Source organism: Penaeus vannamei, chromosome 1 (assembly GCF_042767895.1).
Source record: "Penaeus vannamei isolate JL-2024 chromosome 1, ASM4276789v1, whole genome shotgun sequence".
Classification (NCBI taxonomy): domain Eukaryota; kingdom Metazoa; phylum Arthropoda; class Malacostraca; order Decapoda; family Penaeidae; genus Penaeus; species Penaeus vannamei.
The window spans coordinates 46,968,299-46,985,798 of NC_091549.1; the positions used below are offsets into that span (position 1 = coordinate 46,968,299).

The following is a 17,500-nucleotide window of genomic DNA, read 5'->3' on the forward strand; positions in this document are numbered from 1 at the left end:
ACCCTCAATTGCCACGCCGTCGGCCGCCCTGACCCGGAGATCACGTGGTACAAGGACGGAAAGCCCTTCGAGTGAGTGCCGCCTCGTGGGCTTGGCTGGGGAGTCTGGCTCTTTCCTCTCTCCGTGGATCTTTCTGCTTTCTTTTTCTTTCTCTCTTCCTCTTGGTTTTTGTTTCCTCTGCCTTCTCTGTATGTCATTCTTTTATTTTATTTTCGTTTTCTTCCCGCTTTTTCTTCTTTCCTTTTTTCCGTTTTTTTTTTCTCTCTTCGTCTTGGTTTTTGTTTCCTCTGCCTTCTCTATGTCATTCTTTTTATTTCATTTTCGTCTTCCCTCTTTTTATTCTTCTTTCTTTTTCTTGCTTCTCCTTTTCCTCCCTTTTCTCTTCCTCCTTCTCCCCCTTCTCTTTGTCATTCATCTTTTCTTCTCCTTTTTTCCCTACTACCACTACTGCCACATCGTTTTCTCCTTCTGCTTCCTCTTGTTCTTCTTCTTCTCTTTCTTTCTTCCACCTCTTCCTGGCCCTCCTAATTCACTTCGTTTTCTCCCCCTTCTCTTCTTCTTCCTCTACTTCTTCTTCTTCTTCTTCTTTCTCTACTTCTTCTTCTTCTTCCTCTACTTCTTCTTCTTCTTCTTCTCCCTCTTCCTCTACTTTTTCCTCTTTCTCTTTCTTTTCCTGTACTTCTTCCTCTTCCTCTACTTTTTCCTCATTCTCTTTCGTTTCCTCTTCTTCTCCCTCCTTATCCTCCTCATTCTCTACTTCTTCCTCTCCTTCCCCTTCCTCTCTTCCCGAAACCCATTATTCTGCCCCCCCCCCCGCCCCCATCCCACCCCCACCCCCACCCCCCCGCCCGCTCTCATGATGTAATCTTGCCAAACGCAGGCCACTCGTCTTCATGAAACCAATTTAGAGTTTTACAACGTACTGATGAAATGTTAAGCGGCAAGGGCTTTGTTTTCGGAAGATTTCGCTGTCGCTTGTCGAAAAGAGAGATTTTTATTTTTATTTTTTATTTATTTATTTTTCATTTTTATTATTATTATTATTATTTTTTTTTTTTTTTTTTTTTTTTTTTTTTTTTTTTTTTTTTTTTGTAAGGTGGTTCTTTATGATGTCAGGATTTTGGGGAATGTTTTTGGATATAAAGATGGGTTTGTTGGTGATGGATACGGATTGATAGAGACACAGGTAGCCACCTAGACACACATGCAGTCATATAGACAGACACACACATACAGACACATAGACAGACACACAGGCAGACACATAGACAGACACATAGACAGACACACAGATACAGACACATAGACAGACACACATAGACAGACACATAGACAGACACACAGATACAGACACATAGACAGACACACAGATACAGACACATAGACAGACACACAGATACAGACACATAGACAGACACACAGATACAGACACATAGACAGACACACAGATACAGACACATAGACAGACACACAGATATAGACACATAGGCAAACACACAGATACAGACACATAAACAGACACACAAATACAGACACATAGACAAACACACAGATACAGACACATAGGCAAACACTCAGATACAGACACATAGACAGACACACAGATACAGACACATAGACAGACACACAGATACAGACACATAGACAGACACACAGATACAGACACATAGACAGACACACAGATACAGACACATAGACAGACACACATAGACAGACACACAGATACAGACACATAGACAGACACACAGACACAGACACATAGACAGACACACAGATACAGACATAGACAGACACATAGACAGACACACAGGCAGACATACATACAGACGCATAGACAGACACACATACAGCCACATAGACAGCCACACATAGCCACGCACAGAGCCACACATACAGCCATACACACACATATACACACATATCCCCCCCCACACACACACACACAGAGCTACATACTCACACATGTAGATTAAAAGAAGGAAACAATATTACCTTCGGCAGATTCTGGTAATTTTTAATTGGCTACAGACAAAGGAAAGGAAACCTCACTGCTGCTGTAAATAACTTTTTTCTTTTTTCCTTTTTCCTCCTTCCCGACAGACAAAAGCATAACTCCTCAACCTCCCCCCCCCCCCTCTTCCCTTCCCCCTTCCCTCTCCACCTTCCTCCTCCCCTTCCACTTCCACTACCGTTTCCAACTTTCCCTCCCCCTCCCCCCTCCCCTCCCCCCCCCTCCCTCTCCACCTTCCCTTCCACTTCCACCTGCACCTCCACCTCCATCTCCCCCTCCCCCTTCCACCTATCACTCCCCCTCCCCCATTCCACCTCTCCCTCCCCATCCCCACCCCTTCCCCCCTCCCTCTCCCCCTTCCCTTCCCCTCCCCCACCCCCATTCCCACCTCTCCCTCCCCTTCCCCCCCCATCCCCCCCTCCTTCTCCACCTCTCCCTCCCCCTCCCCCCCATTCCCACCTCTCCCTCCCCTTCCCCCTCCCCCATTCCACCTCTCCCTCCCCCCTTCCCCTTCCCCCATTCCACCTCTCCCTCCCCTTCCCCACCCCATCCCCCCTCCCTCTCCACCTCTCCCTTCCCCTCCCCCACCCCCATTCCCCCCTCTCCCTCCCCCCTTCCCCCCCTCAGTGCTTTTGAGTAACTAACTTGCATCTTCCTCTTGCATTGAGTAACACGCTAATGATTTGTATTCTGCAACACAAGACGCGAAAGAGCATAATGGATTTTGAGTTCCCAGTCTCTTTCCTTTTAGTGCACACGAGACAGTGAATAGGCCTTTTTTTGTTCTTTCTATTTTCCCTTTTTTTCTTTCTTTTTTTCCTTATTTCTTTCTTTTTTTCCCTGTTTTCTTTCTTTTTCCGTTTTTTTTTATGTTTTTTTTTCGGAAGATGGGAAATACTGTGTGCATTCTAGTGAATAGACCTTTTTTTGTTCTTTCTATTATTCCTTTTTTCTTTCTTTTTTTCCGTTTTCTTTTTTTTTTTCGGAGGATAGGAAATACTGTGTGCATTCACGTTTTTGACTGCGAGTTTCCCCGGTGATGAAAAGCATCCTTCACAGTGCATAATCTCTTCATCTGCGGGGGGCCACCAGCCTCTGTTGGGATTCCCCTCCTCTCTCTTCGCTTTTCTCTCTTCTCTTTTCGCTTTTGTCTTCTCTCTGTTCTCTTCGCTTTTCTCTCTTCTCTTTTCGCTTTTGTCTTCTCTCTGTTCTCTTCTCTTTTCTCTCTTTTATATTTTCTCATTTTTCTTCTGTCCTCTCTTCTCGATTTTCTCTTTCTCTCTCTTCTCTCTTCCTTTTTCTCGCTTTTCTCTCCTATCCATCTTTTCTCCCTTCTCTTCCCGCTCATCCCTATCTCCACTCTCCCTCATTCTCCCGCTGTATCCCTCTCTTTCGCACCCTCTTCCATTTTCTCTCGCTCTTCCCCTTTCCTCCTTTACCCCTCCCTCTCTCACTCTTTTATCCTCCCTACCTCCCTCTCTTCCTCTCGTTTCCCCTCGCCGACTCACTCTCATACTCACTCACTCACTCTCTCTCTCTCTCTCTCTCTCTCTCTCTCTCTCTCTCTCTCTCTCTCTCTCTCTCTCTCTCTCTCTCTCTCTCTCTCTCTCTCTCTCTCTCTTACCTTCCTGCAGTCCCTTCCCTCCCCCTCTCCTTCTCATTCTTCCTCTCCCTCTCTATACCTGTGTATGTGCCGTCTCCTTCCATTTCCTCTTCCCTCTCCCACGTCTCGTTCCATGTTTATCTCTCTCCTCTTCTTCTCCCCCCCCCCCTCTCATCGTCCCATCCTCTCCTCTTCCCTTTCATTCTTTCTTTTTCCTTTCAGTCCGCCCTTAGCCTTCTCATTGTGCCCTAAACAGCACCTGCGCTTTGATATCAGTGCTCGAAAAACGCCGCCTCTCTTGCTCGCCACGAAAACGCGCTGTTATCTTCCTTTTTTCCCTCTTTTTCTTATTTTTCGTTTTTTTTTCTTGTCTTTTCCTCTTTTTGTTTTGTCTTTTTTTTCGTTTTTTCTTTTCTTTTCCTCTTCTTGTTTTTTTTCGTTTTTCGTTTTTTTTCGTTTCCTCTTGTTTTTATTTTTTTTTCGTTTTTCGTTTTTTTCTTTTTTTTCGTTTTTCGTTTTTTTTTTATTCTTTTCCTCTTCTTGTTTTTTCTTTTTTTTCTTCTTCCCTTCCCTTTTGCTTCTTTAATTGGCGTCTCTCCGCTGAAACAATTAGCCTTTTCTCCCAATTACACCACAGAAGGGACCACCGCCCATCCCCGGAAGATTTGCCGGACCATATCTTCAAATAAAGAAGGAGATTGAAAGAAAATAAGAGAGAAAGGAGATTGAAAGAAAATAAGAGAGAAAGGAGATTGAAAGAAAATAAGAGAGAAAGGAGATTGAAAGAAAATAAGAGAGAAAGGAGATTGAAAGAAAATAAGAGAGAAAGGAGATTGAAAGAAAATAAGAGAGAAAGGAGATTGAAAGAAAATAAGAGAGAAAAAGGAAAAAAAACACACACGCACACTTACGCACACACCAGAAAATAGGACTTACTAGTAATAGTAAGTAGTAGTAATAGGGACGCCATGATTACACTAACAGAAATTGTGAAGTTGGATAAACGAATTAACATGTATACAAATTGATAGATAGATCAGTTGATAGATACACCAGCAGATAGATAGACCAGCTGATACATAAACCAGCTGATAGATAGACAAGCTGATAGATAGACCAGCTGATACATAAACCAGCTGATAGATAGACCAGCTGATACATAAACCAGCTGATAGATAGACCAGCTGATACATAAACCAGCTGATAAATAGACCAGCTGATACATAAACCAGCTGATAGATAGACCAGCTGATACATAAACCAGCTGATAGATAGACCAGCTGATAGATAGACCAGCTGATACATAAACCAGCTGATAGATAGACCAGCTGATACATAAACCAGCTGATAGATAGACCAGCTGATACATAAACCAGCTGATAGATAGACCAGCTGATACATAAACCAGCTGATAGATAGACCAGCTGATACATAAACCAGCTGATAGATAGACCAGCTGATAGATAGACCAGCTGATACATAAACCAGCTGATAGATAGACCAGCTGATACATAAACCAGCTGATACATAAACCAGCTGATAGATAGATTGACGGGGACGTGGTCTTCCACAAGAGACTCTCCTCCCATGTTAAACCCTTTGTTCTTCTCTCCTCCCAGCCTGCACAACAAGCGGCACGTGCAGCTGAAGACGGGCGGCCTGTTCTTCCTGAAGGTGCTGCAGACCAAGAAGGACAACGACGCGGGCGTGTACTGGTGCGTGGCCTCGAACTCCGTCGGGAAAGTCACCAGCAGGAACGCCACGCTCGAGATTGCCAGTGAGTGTTGTGCCGAAGCCCTTTGGGACGGCGTTTTCACTTCCAGTTTTTTATTATATTCTCATCATCTTTATATATATATATATATATATATATATATATATATATATATATATATATATATATATATATATATATATATATACATATATATATATTATATTTTTTTTTTTTTTTTATAGTTATATTTATATATTTATATATTTATATATCTATATATTTATATATTTATATGTTTATATATTTATATATTTATATATTTATATATTTATATCTATATTTATATATCTATATTTATATATCTATATTTATATATCTATATCTATATTCATATATCTATATTCATATATCTATATTAATATATCTATATTCATATATCTTTGTCTATATTTATATATCTATATCTATCTATCTATCTATCTATCTATCTATCTATCTATATATATATATATATATATATATATATATATATATATATATATATATAGGTATATATATATACCTATATATATATATATATATTTATTTATAGATATAGATATAGAGATATAGAGATGGATAATTTGTTGTAATTGGTTTTGTTATTTATATCATTAATTATTTGATTAATCACCTCTATAATTATTTCTATTAATATTGTATATGCATTGCCGTCACCAGCATGATTATTGCAGATTTTTTTTACACGTCGCGTTTGGTTTAATACAGAGAGGTAATATGATTCCAAACGCTATGGCCAAAATGCGCACCGGAATCCAGATCAGAAGCAACGCATCGCGATCGTCTCGCGGCGCCATTCGATCCTCCGCTCGCTATCGTGATGGATTGCAGTGGCTAACAAGGGCGCTGCAATGAGGCGGATCGGGGGCGCGGGCGTGGCCCCAATGCCCGCCCTGATTGGCCCCGCGCGGCCCCCCGGACGAGGCCCTTTGTTCGCGCTGGGCCGCTCGGGCGCTGCGCCTCTCAAGCCATTGTTTTTGAGCGAAAGAATATGGCGCGTACACATGCGCGCACACGCCGCCGTATGTACGTGTGCATATGTGCATGTGCGCGTAAACATTACTGCAGGTTTGAGTGTTTGCCGGTTGACAGTAGGGTCGTTAATGGCCCTGCGGTCCTGTGCACGCCCGCTGCATGTGGAGCGCGTCCCGGGGCTCGGGTCACGGGCACGCGAGGCGCCCGGCGCTCCAGACGGCTGCACAAAAGGTCACGGGGCCCGAGGGGGCGCTCGATCACTGTCGATGCGGAGGTGCGATACCGTCAGGGGCGGGAGGGGGTAGAGGGTGGGAAGGGGAGGGAGGAGAGGGAAGGAACGAAAGGGAGGGACGGGAGGAAAGAGAGAGAAGGAGGGTGACCCGGCGCCCTTAAGGTCCAGGAAACACGCCCACGGCTGTTGTCGGGGCGTGGTGATAGTTTCCGTGAAGTGTTTATCCAAAGGAGCGCGGCTGAGCTGATGTTTTTATTGGGCTCTCGGTCAGGCGTCCACAGCGCCCGCCGCGAGGGAGGCCGCCGGTGCCACGGCGCGGAGTGCCACGGCGCGGGGGGGGGGGGGGAGACAAGGGAGGAGGCGGTGAAAACTCTGGTGTCTAAACATCAGGTAATGAGTCCTCGTCGACTGCATCCCTTCAGTCCATCCTGTGCCTTCGGAAGGATCTCGTCGCGTCCTATTCATCCGCGTGCACTGTTGCTGCACCGCCCGCGGCGCCTCTCATATCCGGGGAGTTTGCACACACATAGACGATAATACTCTCACCCTCTCGACACACACATGCTCGCCTTCTGTACACAGTGGGTGCGTAAACGCACCTATGTACGTGTATGTGTATGTGTGTGTGAGTGTGTGTGTACCTGCGTGAGTGTGTTTGGATCTGTGTATACGTAAGATTATTTTTTAACTTACGACCGCTTCCGCGATGCATTTTATTTTAGGGTTTCGTTTTCGATTTTTCTCCCTCGACGATGCCTTCGCGGTCCCTGACACTGATATACCGACCTTGCCCCCTCCCTCCCTCTCCCCCACCCGCCCCTCCCTCCCCCTCCCCCTCCCCCACCGCTCCCTCCCTTCCCCTCTCCCCCCACCGCCCCTCCCTCCCCCTCCCCCCTCCCCCTCCCCCTCCCCCACCGCCCCTCCCTTCCCGTCCCTCGTTGCCCCTTCCCCCCTCCCCTCCAACGCCACCACGACGCCGGCAAGATGAAGCTGTGCGTGGAATGCCGGTCCTCGTGTTATATTGTTAGGAGCGGCGGTGTCTGGAGGGGAAAAAGTGGCGCTCGAAAGGTGGAGAAGCGGCTCCGGCGGCGACCTGGTGGAGCGGAGTGGCTTACCTGGCTTCGGTGGTGGTTGTCGTGGTGGAAGGGGGGGGAGGGTGGAGCTGGTGGTAGCGGGGGCAGTGGCTAGTTTGTTTGGTCGTTAGCTAAGCTGTTAGAAGGCGATTTTTAAGACCAATAGAAACGTCTTTTGGGGAATACAATAAAGCTTAAAAGTTTGTTAGTATGTTAGGCAATGTTTGTCAGGAAAACCAGTGGAGACGCCCGTGTGTTAGGCGGTTAGGCTAGGGCGTCGTCGAGAGGGTCGTCGTGTTAGGGAAAAACGCCTTTTTGGGAAGACGATAAAGAAAGAAAAAATCTGTTTGTTAGTCTGTTAGGAAACGTTTGTTAGAAATACCCGTGGAGACGCCCGTTAGGATAGGGCGTCGTCGAGATGGTCGTCGTGTTAGGGAGAAACGACTTTTGGGAAGACAATAAGGAAAAAGATCTGTTTGTTAGTCTGTTAGGAAACGTTTGTTAGAGAAACCAGTGGAGACGCCCGTGTGTTCGGCAGTTCGGATAGGGCGTCGTCGAGAGGTCGTCGTGTTAGGGAGGTGGTGGGTTTTCTGTTCGTATGAAGGTGGAAGTGACGTTTATGCCCGCCAAGGAACGCGGACGAGGGGCAAGGAATGCCACGAGGGGGGCGGGGCGGAGGGGCTAGGCAGGAGGGGGGGAGGGAGAGGAGGGGGTGGAGACGTGGTTCAGCTGCTAAGACTCTTCAGTGTTGTTTAGTGTCTCTTGGGCCGCCTTTAATGCTTCATTCATGTCGTTATTGGGGAGGATTGCGTCTATTGACATACAGGGGCACACTTGCTTGTTTTGCTGTTGTTGTTGTTTTTGTTTTTTCTGCCGTCTTCTCTGGTTGTGGTTGTCACTCGACGCCCTTCAAGTTATTTTCGTGAATTTCTTGTCTTGTTTTCTTCTTTACTGCTTTTTACCACCCTCTCTCTCTCTCTCTTCCCTTCTCTCTACTTTCTCTTCTCTCTCTCTCTCTCTCTCTCTCTCTCTCTCTCTCTCTCTCTCTCTCTCTCTCTCTCTCTCTCTCTCTCTCTCTCTCTCTCTCTCTTTCTCTTTTTGTCGCTCACTTACTCCCTTTGTCTTTCTCATTTTACTCCGATTCTTCCTACAAAAGGCAACATACGTGGGCGGTTGTGGGCGGCGTTCATCCCTCAGAGTCGTGGGCGTCATTGCAGGAGGGGAGAGCAGGAGGGGAGGGAGTGGGGGAGAGGGGGAGGGGGGATAGCTCTCCCCTTCACGTACGCACCTTTTGTTACGTTGATCCGGGCTTACTCTGGGCTCGCTTGTCACCACCTCATTCATCATTCCTGTGATATAAGGGCGGGAATGGGCGGTGGGTGGGGGTGTGGGGGCAGGGGAACGCTCGTAAAGCTTCAGGAATGATGGGGGTGGGGGGGGGGTGAGAGTGGGATGGGGGGGAGTGTTCGTGACAAGGTAGACCAGCTCAAGAGTCACGTGACCATGGGTCTCGCGAGCTCACGTTACGCTCGGATCAGGCAGCTTATGCACATGCACGAATGCGTAAGCTCGCGCACGCTCATGTACGCAGACTAGTTATTTAAGCTTTGTAAAAAAAAAAAAAAAAAATGTTCCCAGGCCTTCGTCGCGGATTCAGCTGAGGTGGGTTAACTGCTTTGACCTTTGACCCCGTTGCTTCTTCCAGGACGCCACGTTCGTAGGCCGACCTCGCGACTCGCGGGAAATTCGACCTTATCGCCTGAACATAGTGTGGTCTTAAAATTCAGTTTGTAGGAATTGATAGCATGCGGCGCCTTTGTGTTAGAAGTGTATATCGTATGAATATATTTTCGTTTACTTCAGTTTGTTGTTGTTTCGCCATCATTATTTTGTTTTGTTTTTCCTGCCTCCTTTAACTGCCAACTGCCTCGACTGACCCTCTCCCAAAGCGCCTTCTCCCCGTCGCTCGTCGCACGAAGTTGGCGCTGGAACAAAGGTATAAATTTCCTATAATTACCACAAGAGGGTCCAGAAGAAGGCTGTAATTACGAGGCGAAGATGGCCCCGCTGGAACGCCATCTTCGCCTGCCTATTACGAGACGTTTCCTCGGATTTGCATAAGTATCGCCTTGGCATTCAGGCGCCGGCCCTCCGAGGATGGCCGCGCCGCTGCTTAATGTCCCGCGGGGCCGTTAGGTGACGTTTTGCGGGCGCTGCTCATGTCCGCCGTGTCCTCGCCCGCGCCTTCCGCCGACTCTTCTCACCTCCGCCGTGTCCCTGCGTCGGCGTGTCCTCCCCGCCCGCGGCCATGGCTACGCGTGTCCCTCCCCGGGTTCTTGCCCATTCGAGGTCGCGCCCTCCAGAGTTGGGTCTTAAAAGGGTCGCCGTATCCTCCTGCCGGTGTCCTTCCTCGCCCTCTTCGGCCCGGGCGTCCTCCCCGCCCCTGGCAGCGCACCGGAGGCCGTCCCGACTCAAACAGGTACCCGGGAGAGTGACCTGTGTTTGCAGTTCCTACCGGTGTGTACACTGGAGTTATTGAGTGCGGCCCGACTTCCCTCGTGGGGTGTATGCGTCCACCGGCATGTATTGCAGATATATACTGACATGTGATCGTGTGTATTGCTTTTATTGCAATCCAGAATGGCGAATACTATTAGAGGGTTGCTGCATTCTGGTAGGGGAATGCAATGTACTTGTCGGGGCGGGAATATACTATCATTGGGCTGGCGCGGTCTGGCTTGGGGCTTGTAGGACAGGGTTCCCGTTCCACCAGCACAAGGCCGAGGTGGACGCACGAAACGTCTTCATTTTATTCGTCTGCGTCCTTTTCTTTTGCAAACAACTGGTATGGTAGTCCTTCGAAGCAGAAAAAAGCATAAGCATGTTTGGCAATCGACAAAAAAAAAAAAAAAAAAAAAAAAAAACGCATCGCATGTAGTCAAGATCCTTGATACGTGACGCATGTCCCAGTGCGAACGTGTCAACCCTTACTGCGGAGCGCCACTCGAGGGTTCCGTCAGGGCAGATCTGAGACTCTCGAGCGAGGGGACCTAGATTGCCCGAAGGATCCCGGCGCGCACGCGAGGAGGCCTGCAGCAGACGGAGCCACTGTCTCCTTCCTCCTTCGCAACATCCGTGTTCGCATCCATAACGCAGCCGCGGTTGCCGGGAAGGCCATGTTTAACACCGCCAAATAGCAGCCTTTCCCTTCCAAATTGGTTTATATTGAGGACTCTCTCTCGCCTCTTTGTTAGATAATAACCGGCTGGGGATATTTATAGCCGTCGCGTCCAGCCAATCCAGATAGTCCACAGTGTTCGGATTGGCCAATCGCGCACCGGGATTCGCTCTGCTCTTGATGATTTAAAACTGGATTATTTTGGCGCGCCCTTTCTTTCGCGTCGACTACGGTTACAGTTAATTTTAGCGAAGCGCAAAGCATCTGATAAGGATTATCATATAATAACTGCGATGTGCTGTCAGTAAACACCCGGGAGATGTGTGGCGCTGTGCTTCGCCGTGGCACCATGTGGTTAGTGCCACTTGTCATGGCCCTCTTCACGGCCAGCACTTGAGCATGCATTACAACCACATATTCAGTGCCAGGACACGGGGTGAAGATTTATATATCGTATTTTGAGTGCCAACACAACACTGGCACTACACATGCTCCGGGCGACGTGGATATTATTCGAGTGCCAATTCGCGCGCACTAGATGCAGCGGCGGCGTTTATACACACAATGCAGTGCCAAAGTCTTGGGCTCATGGCACTCATTGGCATTCGTGCTCCCGCTGCGAAGGGGCGTTCGGGCGCGAGGAATAATAACGACCGTTAGTTCTCTATGAGTGTGGTCTCTCATGCGCCACGAAGTATGGGTGCCTCGGCGAGAGCCACCAGGCGCGAGGCGGGAGCCACGTCACGACGCTACCTGGCTCATGTCACCCGGACGGCTCCTCCCCCTCCTCCTCCTTTTTCTTCCTTTTCTTCCTCTTCCTCCTCCCTCCCTCCCTTCCTTCCTTCCTTCCTTCCTTCCTTCCTTCCTTCCTTCCTTCCTTCCTTCCTTCCTTCCTTCCTTCCTCCCTCCCTCCTCTCCCTCTTCCTTCCTCCCTCCCTCCCTCTCCCTCTTCCTTCCTCCCTCCCTCCTCCTCCTCCTCCTCCTCCTCCTCCCTCCTTCCTCCCCCTCCCCCTCCACCCCCCTCCACCTATGGGACTGGGGGCGTGGCTGCAAGTGACAAAAGAAGAGTTGGGGGGAGGAGGGGGGTACAGCTCCTCCCCTCCCCCTCCCTCCTGCAGAAAACCCCTGCTCAGGAATCCCGTCTTCGGTATCGGGTGTAGTGTGCACTTGTGTTGCGGGCGGCGGGCGGCGGGCGGGCGGCGGGCGGGGGCGGTCGATAAAAAGGTGTCACGCGCGATGAATAATTTGAATCGCCGAACAAAATTCCCCGCTCTCCCCCTCCCTCTCCCCCCCCTCCCTCTCCTCCCCTACCGCCCCTCCGCTAACCCCCTTCCTCAACCCCACGACTCACCCCCCCCCCCCGTACCTCTCTCCCCCTTCCCGGGATCCTCGCGAGCTCCGTCTCTCCTTCCCCAGGCACACGCTCCTCCTTCTCCAACCTCTTGGTCCCTCCCCCCTTCCCCTTTCCCCCATAATCCTCTCCTCCCCCCTTCCACCTTCCCCATAATCCTCTCCTCCCCCCTTTCCCTTGCCCCTTCTCTACCCACTTACCCAAGACCCACATACCCTCCCCCAACCCCATCCCCACATTTCTTCCCCCCCCCCCCCCACCACCACCACTCCTCACCACTTCTCCCAACCCACAACCCTCCCGACCCTTCCGCTTTTCTTCCCTCTCCCCTCCCTTCCCCTCTTCTCCCCTCTCCCCCCCCTTCCCCTCTTCTCCCCTCCCTTCCCCTCTTCTCCCCTCCCCCTACCCTTCCCCTCTTCTCCCCCGCCCCCCGAAGCCCCAACTTCTGGCTCCTTGGCCGCTGCCTCGCGTGGCGCCGTCGGATTGATTGCGGCCGAAGGTGTCTGGCCAAGCGCGCGTGTGAGTGTGTGGGGGTTGGGGGTGTGGGTGGGGGAAGGCTCTGTGTGTATGTGTTTACGTGTGGGTCTGTGTATGTGTGTGAGGGGTGAGCGAGGGTGAGGGGAGGGGAGGGGAGGGGGAGAGGGTGACACGTACGTCGAGTTGTAGTATTTTTTTGTTTCGTGTTCTTGCTGTCCTTTTTTTTTTTTTTAGGTGTTTGTTGATTTCATTTTTTGTTTCTTATTATTTTCTGTCTAGAGGATCTGGTTTGATTGTGCTACGTATCGAACCAGCAAGGTGTTTCGCCGTAAAAGTCGCTTGATATGTGTTCATTCTATTCTCTTTGTTCTCGACAAGTTTTTCCAATAGTTGAGGTTGTTCGTTGAGCGTCGTTCTGCCGGACGCTCGCATTACACTCTAGATACCATTGCAGGGGAGGTTTTAACGACGCACCAGAGACCCACGTTGCGAAATTACGTCCCGGACTCCACCGTCGGCGCCCCCTGCAACCGGCCAACCGCGGGGTACTGTAACGCGGCGTCCAAAGTCCGTAGAGTCACGCGTCGCCAGGGAGAGACATTCGGTTGGTCAGTATTTCAGGCGCTTCAGAGGGTTCAGGATTTATTCGCCTCGCGCCCCCGCTGGACAGCCGTCTGAGCGAGGCGTCGGGCGGCGTGGCGTCGCGCGGAGGGCACAGCCGATTCTTTGGCGCGATGCAGCCGCCGCACGTGGCCCGAGCGAAGGGCGAGCGAAGGGCGAGCGAAGGGCGAGCGAGGCCGGGCGCAAAAGATCATCAGCGGCGGTGGCAGGTTGACAGGTGTCCAGGTCTGGTTTGCGGCCTCGCTCCCCGCGCTGTAAAGAGAGGAAACGTGTCAGTGTGTGTTAGTATGTGTCAGTGCGAGTCAGTAAGTGTCAGTGTCCAAGCGTGTCTCTGCCAGTCCAGCCCGGGCTCCAGGGGGCGGCCGATCGGAACGCAAGCCTGATGTAAGGGTATTTACAGAAGCGCGGGGAGGGAGGGAGAGGCAGAGACAGACGGACGAATAGGTAGAGAGGCACGAGTGAATAAACGGGGACTGGCAAAAAATAGGCTTTACCGAGTTGGGGATATAGAATTTGAAAGATAAAAACGAATATTGCAAATGGAAGAATGGGAAAGATAAAATTCATTGCATTTCATCAAGCCTTTTTGTTCACTAATTCCACTGCAATTAATCACTGATTTTTTTTTATTTTTTTTTTTTATTTATTTTTTTTTTTTTTTGCCTCGTATTGCTTACACGTTTTTATTTTCTGCGTGCGTGTGCGAAGTTGCATATACTAGATTCGATTCAAGCAAGAGATTCGGCAAGGGCGAATTACTTACTCTTTTCAGCGAATTAATGAGATGTGATTGGATGTTATTAGAATGATAAGTAAAAATATGATTGGGGGAATTTGGCGATAATGGTAATCGTATTATTACTACATAATAAAGGTGATTATTGATATATTGACGACAGCGATGATAAAAATAATAGGATATTCGTGTTTTTTCATTATCACTGTTCCCTTGTCCGACGACGGTGAATGCTCGAGAGGCCGGCCGAGAGGGCTCGCGGGCGTGGGCGCCTAACAAATGGCTGTCTCCAAGGCGCCCATCCCCGCCCTCCGCGCCCGCCCGTGGATCACACCCACCGCACGACAGCTCGCCGCCGCCCTCTATCTATCAGGCCGCCACCGACTCCTTCTCGCCTTCACGCCTTCACGCCCACGACCGAGGGAAATGGGCGGACGACGCGCCGGCCGAGACCATTGCGCGGTCGCTCTCCCTGATTGGCGGTGGGCGGTTTTCGCGGTGATTGGGCGGTGATTAGGGATTGGAAATGGGGCGATTGGGTTGGCTGACGGCGACTGAAGGGCTGATAATGATAGGTCGGCGCTAATCGTCTGCGCTTGGTCACTTGCAGGTCACGTGGCCCGGGAGGAGCACGGCGCTGGTGGTCGCCCTTCGCGCCCGCCCCGATAACGGATGGGGATAGCACTGTCTTTCCCTTTTTCGAATCTCGTTTTGTCTCATTTACATCCGCTTTTTTTTTTTCGTTTCTTTCTATTTTTTTTTCTTGTTCATTTTTTTTGTTTCGCTTTTTTCTTGTTTGTTCCTGTTACTTCGTATTTTTTCACTTCTTGTCGGGTCTTCTTTATTGTTGTTTTTTTCTCCCTTTCATTGTTATCGTCTCCCCTCACTCGTATCTCCCCTCTCCCTCTCCCTCATTCGTTACCGTATTTTCTGTCTCGTTTGATTACCCTTCCTTGTCTCTCTCTTTATCTTTATCTTTATTTCTCTCTCTCTCTCCCTCTCCTCTCCCTTTCCCTCTCCCTCTCTAGTTCTCCCTTTCCCCTTTCCCCTGTCTCTGTCTCTTTATCTTTATTTCTCTCCCTCCCTCCCTCTCCTCTCCCTCTCCCTTTCCCTTTCCCTTTCCCTTTCCCTGTCCCTCTCCGTCTCTAGTTCTCCCTTTCCCTCTCTCTCTCTAGTTCTCCCTTTCCCCTTTCCCCCTGTCTCTGTCTCTTATTCTTTTATCTCTGTCCATCTCCCTCCCTCCACGTCATCGCATGTTCGAGGGCGAGCACGTGGCGGAGTGAAGTGTGGGGACAGGAGGGGGGGGGGGGTGAACGGAGGAGAGGGAGATGGGGAGGGGGGCGGGGGCGGCGGTGACCAGAGCAAGGGGTGTCGCTGTGTTTGTAGTCAATCATTTTTTTTTTCTTTTCCTTTTTTTTTTCTTTGGTTTATTATTATTTTTTTTTTTATTTAGCCGGAGCAGACATACGGCGCTCTTACGTTGGTTTACGGGCGTCTGGCTGGCCGTTTCGTCTTTTCAATTTGGTCGTCTTGACGCCCGGGATAAAGCTGGGATGATTGCAACACGGGGTCCTTCTACGTGTCTTTTTTTTTTTTTTTTTTTTTGTGTGTGTGTGTGTGTGTGTGTGCGTGGGCGGGAGGAAGGGGGAGGAGAGGGGGGCGATTTTCTCTCGTGTCTCTCCCCAACCTCTCAATCCCCCTCCCTTTTTCCCCCTGTCTTCCTACCCCCCTCTCAAGCCTTCCTCTGCCCTCCCTGCCTTCCTTTCCCCTCCCCTTCCCTTCCCTTCCCTTCCCTTCCCTTCCCCTCCCCTTCCCCTTCCCTTCCCTTCCCCTCCCCTTCCCTTCCCTTCCCCTCCCCTTCCCTTCCCCTCCCCTTCCCCTCCCTTCCCCTTCCCCTTCCCCTTCCCCTCCCCCCCTCAGACGGAAATATATTAGGTCTTAGGAAGGGTAGAGGGAGGAAGGGAAGGGAGGGAAGGGAGGGAAGGGAGGGGTTGTCCCTGTAGGTGGAGACAGAGGGGAAAGATAAGCCCGTAATGGCATTCATCATCGGACCGGATTAGCGATATTAAGGTTTGTGATCTGCGGTTCCCCTTCTTCAGCTCCGGCGTCGGGAGGAGGCCGGCCGAGGCATTCGCGTAATTGGAAAGGGGGGATAAATATGTGGTCGAGACGGGAGAAGAAGGGAGAAGGAAGGAAAGAAGGGGGAAAATATATGGCAGAGACGGGAGAAGAAGGGGGAAGGAGAAAAAGAAGGGAGAAAGAAAGAAAGGTGGAAAATATATGGCAGAGACGGGAGAAGAAGGGGGGAGGAGGGAATGAAGGGAGAATGAAAGAAAGAGACTAGAGAAGAGAGGGGAAGGAGAGAAAGATGGGAGGACGAAAGAAAGGGGGAAAAATATATGGTCGAGACGGGAGAAGAAGGGGGAAGGAGAGACAGAAGGGAGAACGAAAGAAGGAAGGAAAGAGAATGTAGTGTCGTGCGGATCATACGGTGTTTGGTCCTTATGTGAGGTTTCCGGATGTTGTTATCGTGGCTGTTATTATCGTCATCCGTATGTTTTCTTGTCTGTTTGGCGAGCTAGATGTTGTAGTTTTATTTTCCACCTAGTTTAAAAAACGGCGATTTTTATTTATTATTTATTATTTATTATTTATTATTATTATTATTATTATTATTATTATTATTATTATTATTATTATTATTATTATTATTATTATTATTATTATTATTATTATTATTATTATATATATATATATATATATATATATATATATATATATATATATATATATATATATATATATATATATATATATATATATATATATATATTTTTTTTTTTTTTTTTTTTTTTGCTTGCTTGCTTGCTTGTAACCCCAAGAGCGAAGGGAAGCGTAAATGGCGTCCGTCGCCCGCTCGAGTAATGATAATGATGAAAACTGCTCCTGTCGATCAAGGAGGCGACTGGCCCGGCCGTGGGCGTGAGCGTAGGCGAGGGTGGTGACGACGCCCGTGTTGCTAATGTCCGGGTTCCAGCCGTGATGTCCGTGGGCGGCAGAGAGGGGAGGGAGGCGGAGGGGAGGGAGGCGGAGGGGAGGGAGGCGGAGGGGAGGATGCAAGACGGGACCAACGTCTCGTGCAGGAGGAGCGTCTGGTCGGTGTTGCGTTTGGCGGCGACGGGCGTGTGGGCGTGTTTGCGGCGACGACGGCGACGGGGATGACGATGGTGGCGACGGCTGCTCAGGGAGGAGGACCTGGGGGTAAAATGGGATTGACTTTGTTGTGTTTCTGAACTGCAGCGGAAGAAACATTCGTTACTTATATTGCTTTTAAGATATTTTGATACCACTCAGGTTGTGTGATTTTTTTTTCTTTCTTTCTTTTACGAAAAAGATCAACGCAGAACCGATCCCAAGAATTTTATCCTCCCGCCTCTCCTCCTTTCGTCCTGTTCTCTCTTTTTCT

At 49.3% G+C, this 17,500-nt stretch overlaps 1 protein-coding gene across 2 annotated transcripts in view; it reads left to right on the forward strand.

Moving 5' to 3' along the window:
• The window catches only part of LOC113829829 (protein sax-3), a 354,133-nt gene that overhangs the window by 322,787 nt on the left and 13,846 nt on the right, over positions 1 to 17,500 (forward strand). For both annotated transcript variants that reach the window (XM_070123823.1, XM_070123828.1), the window contains exons 2-3: positions 1 to 71; positions 5,234 to 5,391. The exon at positions 1 to 71 is cut by the window's left edge and continues 68 nt beyond it. In XM_070123823.1, the coding sequence (XP_069979924.1) occupies positions 1 to 71; positions 5,234 to 5,391 (229 nt within the window). The remainder of the gene's footprint in view (positions 72 to 5,233; positions 5,392 to 17,500) is intronic.